Source organism: Drosophila kikkawai, chromosome 3L (genome assembly GCF_030179895.1).
Source record: "Drosophila kikkawai strain 14028-0561.14 chromosome 3L, DkikHiC1v2, whole genome shotgun sequence".
NCBI classification, from domain to species: Eukaryota; Metazoa; Arthropoda; class Insecta; order Diptera; family Drosophilidae; genus Drosophila; species Drosophila kikkawai.
This window is the reverse complement of record NC_091730.1, coordinates 9,220,641-9,228,345: the sequence shown is the minus strand read 5'-3', so window position 1 is coordinate 9,228,345 and position 7,705 is coordinate 9,220,641. Positions and strand designations below refer to the sequence as shown.

The following is a 7,705-nucleotide window of genomic DNA, read 5'->3' as shown; positions in this document are numbered from 1 at the left end:
TTTTTTATTGAAACATTTAAACATATTTTTTCATCTAGCTTAATGAATATTTATTTTTTTGTAATGGCTGGTTAAATAAGAGCCGCAATTAAATTAGAAACGATGGCAATAATGACAGCCTTTTTTGGCAATTTCATATATGATTTCAACCTTTCTTGAATCAGCCAATAGCTTTGACTTTCCAGGGCCATTGTAAAATGCATCCAGTGACATAATCTCAAATCTTATGTTTTCCAAAATTCGAGTCACCTTCCCCGTTACCGAAACTGGTTCAGAATTTGAAGGTATGTTGATAGAATAATATGATCCCCTTATTGGTGAAACATTTTTTAATATCCACTTCTCCGCCATATTGAAGCGTTTACTTTCATTTAACTGAGTAGTGCTCTTAAAATACTCAGTGAAGCAGTCAATCCCCATATAATAAATTCCCGAGTGGTCCATTTCGTTATTCTGCATTATCTACATATGTATAAAGTAAAACCAATTTAGTAAACATTTAAAGGTTGAAGACATAAAAAGAGAAAATACAATCACCTTAATGACTCTGTCCATTATTGATTTCTTATCCAAAAGATGAGCCAGCCTATAAAGCTCAATTAATTCTCTAGATCCCGTCGAACGGCATCGGTCTAATATAATTCCTTCGCATGTCTTTTCAACTTGGACAGCTATCCACATATTTGAATTCTCCAGAAGACAAGACAGCTCTTTAAGCGTAAGATGCCGCAATGGCTCGTCGTCCCAAGTGTATATGTAATCGAGGAATATTTTAAAAAGTTTGGGGGTCGGCTGCTCTAAAACCACCTCTCCCGATTGTAAGCCATCATTTTTAAACAATTTCTCAAAGAACTCGGAAGCTTTGGCTAAAACGATCTTGTGGCACGAAAATTTTGAGTCGCCAACGCGAACACACACATCCGCAAAATCTCCGGATTTCAACAGAGAAGCGTCTCGCTTTGACCTTGGCAGAGAATTCTCAGAGTTACTATTGTTACTTTGATCATAAATTATAAGTAAACTTACCAGGCAATATTATCGGTTGCAGGCTGCATGTTTTTGAGAGAACTCCAAAAATAAAACATAAGATTTGACAAAAGTCCCCAATATTTAGAATCGTTAAAGTGTGACCAAGTCTCGTAAGATTAAATAAACCGCTGAAATGTGTAAAAGCGCTTCGGCGCTAAATTGAGCTTATAAAAGTATGTAGGTTTTATTTCCAGATATCCTGATCCTGATCGGCATCGGAGGCGTTTTGGAATACAAAATCTTACGTTCGTAAATTATATTTAAAAAAAAATGAGAAAATGGACAACACAAACTATCTAGCGGTTATTTATAAATGTATTTATTATAACCAAAATTAAGAAAATTAAATTTATGTATTTGACTTCTGCTTAAACATATTTTATATTAAGTTTAAACTTAAAAACAAACCTGGTTTCATATATCTACGTTTATATGTTTGGTTTTATGGCTGGGTACTTATGCAAGTACAAGTAGAAATAGTCGTAATCAAATTATTCTGAATCGGATGAATACAAACAGAATGCATCAGAGGATTTACTGGCAATTTTATATATGATTTTAACCTTTCTTGAATCGGCCAATAGCTTCGACTTTCCAGGGCCATGGTAAAAATCTTCGAGTGGCATGGCTTGAAAGCAAATGATTTGTAAAATGCGAACCACCTCCTCCGATAAGGGATCTGGTTCAGGAAGATTTTTTTCTATCCACATCTCCGCAATTCTGAAACGTTTAGCTTCACTACAATCACATCGAGTATGCCTCATATACTCTATAAAGCAGTCGATATCCAGGTCATAGATTTCCGGCTGGTCCATTGGATGTTTCTGCATTAGCTATAAGGTAAAAAAAAAAAATATATTAGTAAATATTTACTGGTTGAAGTCTTGGGAAGAGAAAATAAAATTCAATTACATCAATGACTTTTATCATTATTGGATAAGAATCCAAAAGGTAAGCCGTCTTATAAAGTTGAATTAATTCTTTTGGTTGCTCCGTAGAGCATCGGTCCAATATCATTTCTTCGCATGTATTTTTAACTTCAACGGCCATCCACATATGTGAATTCTCCAGAAGACAACACAGCTCTTGAAAGGTAAGATTCTGCATTGGCTTGTCGTTCCAGGTGTATATGTAGTCGAGGAATATTTTAAAAAGTTTGGGGGTCGGCTGCTCTAAAACCACCTCTCCCGTTTGTAAGCCATCATTTTTAAACAATCTCTCAAAGAACTCGGAAGCGCTGGCTAATACGATCTTGTGGCACGAAAAGCTAGAATCATCAATGCGAACGCACACATCCGCAAAAACTCCGTATTTCAGCAGAAAAGCTCCTCGCCTTGACCTTGACAGGGAATTCTCAGAATTAGTATTGTTATTTTGATTTTATATTATAAGTAAACTTACCATGCAATATCTTGGCATGCAGGAAAAATTTGTCCATATGAATACACATCCATTACGTACTGCTGAAGAAATTCTGAAATTTCCAAAAGTCTCCAGCTTCTAATATGCAGAATCTTTGAAGTGTGACCAAGTCTCGTATGTTTAAGTATACCGGTGGAATGTGTAAAAGCGCTTCGGCGCTAAATTGAACTTATAAAACTGCGTATGTATGTTTTGCAGATGTTTTGGAATACAAAAACTTACTTTCGTAAATTATATAAAAAATAGCGAAACCTGATTTACGAGGAACTTCAGTTCTCTACAAGTTTTGTCTTCTTGAGTAAATGCACAACACAAACTATCTAGCGGCTATTTACAAATGTATTTATTGTAACCAAAATTAAGAAAATTATTGTTTCAATGATCTACATTCATATGTTTAGTCTAAATCGGATGAATAATATTTGAGTTCATCAGACCTTGACAGGGAATTCTCAGTTACTATTGTTATTTTGATCATAAATTATAAGTAAACTTACCAGGCAATATTATTGTAAGCAGGCTGCATGTTTTCGAGAGAATTCAAAAAAATATATATTAAAATATACCAACATGCAGAATAGCTTAAGTGTGACCAAGTCTCGTATATTTCAGTAATAAAATTTTCCAAAAAATGGATCGGCTATCATATTGTTGTTTGGGTTATGCGCTTAACAGCACCAATTGTAATCGCTAACAGCACTGTCGCCAAGCAGTTTATGTTAAAACTGAACGAAATGGCGCCTGCGAAATTTAGATTTGAATTAGTCGATTTAATTTTGTCCGAATTTCTGAAGCTATTTTTAATGTAAACATTACATTAATTATTTGTAAGGAAAAACATATAAATATAAATTTCAACCAAGGCTTGGCGAGTTGTTGGACTAAATAAATTTATTTGATAATTTACTTGCCAAATGCATGATCCGCTGTGAAAGAAATGATTTTAAAGAATTACATTTTTATTTGTACTATAAAATTAAAACTTTGATCGTGTGATCGAGCGCGCGATTATAAATTGTTTGTGTGCCATTTCTTCTTAAGCTTGAATTTGAAAAACACACCCCTTTGAGGCCCTTAGAAGCCAGCTCTATCTATCGTTCATCCGCTGATCTAGTCTAGGTTTCTGCAGCCATATTCCAGGCAGGAATCGGAGCCCGATCGTAGACCCATAGACCTTGCCTATAAATACTACAAAACTGGGCGGTGAAAAGTGGGCGGACGATGCTGGGAGGGTGTGTATGTGGGCCCGTATGCATGCGGGATTAATTATCTCATCTGTCTGGTGGACACGCTGAAAACAAATGTTAACTAATCGCCGCAGCCTGGCCACAAATCTAAATTCGAAATCATTAAATTATTGACTGATAGTGCCCGGGGATCCGTGCAACGTGAGCGATTTTCGCTAGCCGGTTTGACAGCGGCGCCAAATCCAGACTTGGGAGGAGGAGGGAGACCGACCCGACCCATCTTGGGGTTTTTGATTTTTGCTAGAGCACCAGGCCCTTGATACGATTATCAGTTTTGATTAGGTGGGCGGGTTTAGGATTGAAATCGGTTCAATAACAAAATCCGGATGGCAAAGTTCTCTCTAAAAATACCCTAGGATTTGGTAACGCCTTGAGTGTCTATTTAAAGCCTTCGATTGCTGATCTGTTGACCTCCACCAAGCGGAACTAGGTCTGATCAGTCGATCGATCGATCAGGCCCTAAGTAGGTGCCTCAGGTGTACATATGTACCTCCATTTCATGTCCAAGCTAAGTCGCATTGCGATTGCCTTTATATATATATATATATATATAGGTGAATGCAGCAAAACAAATCAAGTATTTTAAGGCTCTTCTTATCGGAGACAACAGATTTCTATTTAGAATTCTCATTTACGGCATAAAAAATATTTTATTTTCGGGAATTTTAGACCACCAAGAAGGCAGAATTGTTGTTAAATGAGCGCAAGAAATTGCCAATACAAAAAATAAGAATAAAAAAAATAATAAAATCATAAAGAAGGTAAACAAAAAAGGCAAAAATAGTATTAAATAAATAGTATTTTAATAAAGTACCTTAAGGGGTTATATACAGTTGTACCGCGCAAAAATATGAAGTTTTGTCGATTTTTTTTTTGACACCATAAAGAATATTTATTAAAAATGTTTTACCGGCGTTGTATGGTGCATCTTTCTGGGTACTTATTAAAATTTTTTTTATAAAAATATATTAACTAATAAAAAAGTTATGGCCGAATTCAAATACCCTCTTTTTCCGATAGTGACTTGCGGTGGACATCATATCCCGAGAACGGTTCATCAGAAATCAAAAATTCAAAAAAATTTCGTTAGTATATTGAATTGTCTAGTCCGTGAACGAAGGATTTGTAAAAATTTTGATATAAAAAAAAATGGCGACGATTTTAACAAAAAATGTCCTTTTTAAAGGGTAAAATTTTCGGTTTTTATGCTCTAAAAAAAGAAGTTTTCAAAAAAATTGAAAATCCTTCGTTCACGGACTAGTTTTTGAGATAATAAATAGGTGGTCAAAATTTGGTGTCGATCGGATTAATAGTTTTTTAGTAATCGTGTCCACGGGAAAGGTAACTTCGAAAAAAAACGATTCTGAGATAATCGCGTTTAAAGTTTCAAGTTTGTTCCGGCCGACGTGCAGGTCGTGCGCTATAAATAGCTACAACTTCGGTTCTAATGCTCTGATCGTTATGCATTTTTGTGAGAGTATTCTCAACAGTATATACTTTAAGAATATGCAATAAAAAAAAAATCGATTTTTTCGACTATCACAACTGTATATAACCCCTTAAATATATCTTATAAAATCTCTTTCTTATTTTGATTTTAAGCATTTTAAAATGATAAGTAATTTCTTAAAACTTATCAACATTTTTATGTTCTTTTTTTTTAAATATAATTAAAACCTAAAATATATTTTTTGTATCAACAAACCGGACTTTCCCCCGCTTATGTAGCTCCCTTTTCAATATGCATTATTCATGTTCATTAAATTTATTAATTGACCTTCCCCCGGAGCTCGCACCTCTACAACCTCCTCCCCTTTGCACCATCTTCCACAAAAATGATGAAGAAACTAGGCCATCACAGTAGAGCTGATAAGGGGCTTGGGTACCGGGGCTGATTAAAGTTTGTCCAGAGATTCTCGAGGAAAACCAACAAAAAGCAACAAAAATCAAACAAAAAAGCAAGAACGAAAATTAAAATTTAGTCATTGAACTTAACATTGACAAGGAGGAGAAGGAAGATGGGAAGTGGGGCGGCAGTAAATTTTTTATTTTAGCTATTTTAGTTAGTCGCACGACTGGCTGGCAACAACAATTTAATCTCCCCCCCCAAAGAGCGCCACAAAGCAAACTGGCTCCTAATCAACGCTCCGATTAGACAAGTCGTCAAGGGAAGAGAAAAATTTGGGAAGAAGAATGGTTAAATAAAAGAAAAACATTGCGGATTTAAAGTCATAAATATTTTTTTTTTTGTAATTTAAAACTTTTTGAAATATTTAAGGTTTATAAAAAAAAAAAGGTTTATAAGAACACTTTCAAAGGTTAAAAAATGCAATTATAATTATTATTAGGTTCAAAAATATTTAAGAGTTATATTTTCATGCTTATACAAATTATTTTAATTAATGAATACATCTTAATTTATATATAAATATAATCTATGCTTTGTTATTTCTTTTGAAAATAAGAAACACTTTCTTTTTTCACTGTGTAGCCAGGTGTTTTATTTTCCTAAAAATCTGCGTTGGCGGTGAAAAATATTTGCAAATTGGCGAGAAGAAAAGGAAAATCAACTTGATGAAAAGCTTATTTTTGGTTTGTTTTATTTTATTCATTTACAACTTGATTAGTGTTGGCGTTAACTAATCAGATAAGACTAGAGCAATTACTATTGCCGCAAATTGTTGCTTCACTTTTATTGTACTTTTTGTAAATTCCACAAAGAGTTGTCCTATCAAGTAAAAGTCATATATTATATCTGACCATCAGACCATTGTTTTATCTGTCTTAAGTCACATGTTAAGGAACGTGATTGCCTTAAAAATATACTTAACTAGCTACCATTATTTATAATTAGTTACAAAAATAGTTTGTAAAAAAAATGGGGCAGCAGATAAACCCATTGAACTTCACTGAACTTTATTTTTGCGCATATAAAAAAGGCCGGTTTCGATGGAAAATTTTCAGTGGCATTTTCCTGTTGATTATTTTGATAATGTTCGTTATTTTTGTTGTTCCTATTTTACAATCGTGTTCGCAGTAAGTCTGTTGTAATTTATATTTAAACACGAGTGTATATAATTATACAAATACAGTGGCGAGCACAACTGAGTGTATGTTTACGATTCTGGCTTTGGCCATCAATAAAAACCAAACCACACCATCAAATCCAACAATTTTTTTTGTATAATGTTTCTTAATTAATTTTTAGTTATTTTAAGAAAGAAACAGGACATTAAAAAATAATTTCAAATTTTTAGAATAAAAAAACGAAATAAACTCACATAAACTCAATTTTGCACGTTTTACCTACTTGTACCTCTTTTCGCTTTCCACATCTTTTATAAACTAAATTTTATGTTTTTTGTAAAAGATCTAACTCTATAATTGTTCAGTTCTATTTTTGGTGGTTGTAGATCAGTTTAAAACGTGTTTTTGATGGCCAAAGCTGTATTTCAAAATATTATAAAAATATTTTGATAAAAGCCCGAAATTTTCCAAATTTTTTGTGACAAATTGAAAATAATGTTGTGAATCTAACAAAAAGTAGCAGTTATACTCGTAAAAGTGACAAAAGGACTTGGTATTATCCAATTTCCATTCAGAAAAGTCGAAAGCTGACCCCCAAGCCTCAAGACGTTAGCCGGAAATAATCATTAAAGTACTCAGGTGCTCGTGTAATATTGTCTAAAATACAAAAAAACAAGCTTTTAATGCCAAAGGGGGCTTTTCTGACCATAAACAAAAATGTCAGCAAGTGGACTGCTAGAAGAGCATTGCAGGACATCGGATACATATCGAGCGTAAAAAATAATAAGCCTGCGTTTTCCAATAAGAATGCCAACGATAGTTTAAAATTAACTAAAAATCACCTTAATTGGATCATTGACGATTAAAAACAAGTTGACTAGTCTGATGAGTTAATGTTTTACCGTTTTGACAGTGATGAAAAACAGTATTGTTTAATTCGACCAGGCGATCGAACTCAAAGAAACCATGTAAAGCCATGT

At 33.7% G+C, this 7,705-nt stretch overlaps 1 protein-coding gene and 1 long non-coding RNA gene across 2 annotated transcripts; both read right to left on the bottom strand.

The window, feature by feature from the left end:
- Positions 1 to 23: 23 nt before the first annotated feature.
- LOC108072699 (uncharacterized) lies at positions 24 to 1,161 on the bottom strand. The gene is made up of 3 exons (XR_011444863.1): positions 1,027 to 1,161; positions 538 to 964; positions 24 to 462 (listed from the first exon to the last, which is right to left on the bottom strand). It is a non-coding gene; the product is annotated as an uncharacterized lncRNA (long non-coding RNA).
- A 165-nt stretch (positions 1,162 to 1,326) lies between these two features.
- LOC108072665 (kelch-like protein 40a) lies at positions 1,327 to 2,886 on the bottom strand. Its single transcript, XM_017163900.3, has 3 exons — positions 2,431 to 2,886; positions 1,942 to 2,368; positions 1,327 to 1,862 (listed from the first exon to the last, which is right to left on the bottom strand). Exons 1-3 carry the CDS (start codon positions 2,481 to 2,483, stop codon positions 1,521 to 1,523), a joined length of 822 nt encoding a protein of 273 aa, XP_017019389.1. The 5' UTR covers positions 2,484 to 2,886; the 3' UTR covers positions 1,327 to 1,520.
- Positions 2,887 to 7,705: the final 4,819 nt, after the last annotated feature.

Coding starts and splice junctions, on each gene's coding strand:
- LOC108072665 (XM_017163900.3), bottom strand. CDS start 2,483: ATGGATGTGTATTCATATGGACAAATTTTTCCTGCATGCCAAGATATT. Junction 2,369..2,430: donor GCATGCCAAGATATTGCATG/GTAAGTTTACTT, acceptor TTCCCTGTCAAG/GTCAAGGCGAGGAGCTTTTC. Junction 1,863..1,941: donor TAATGATAAAAGTCATTGAT/GTAATTGAATTT, acceptor TTTACCTTATAG/CTAATGCAGAAACATCCAAT.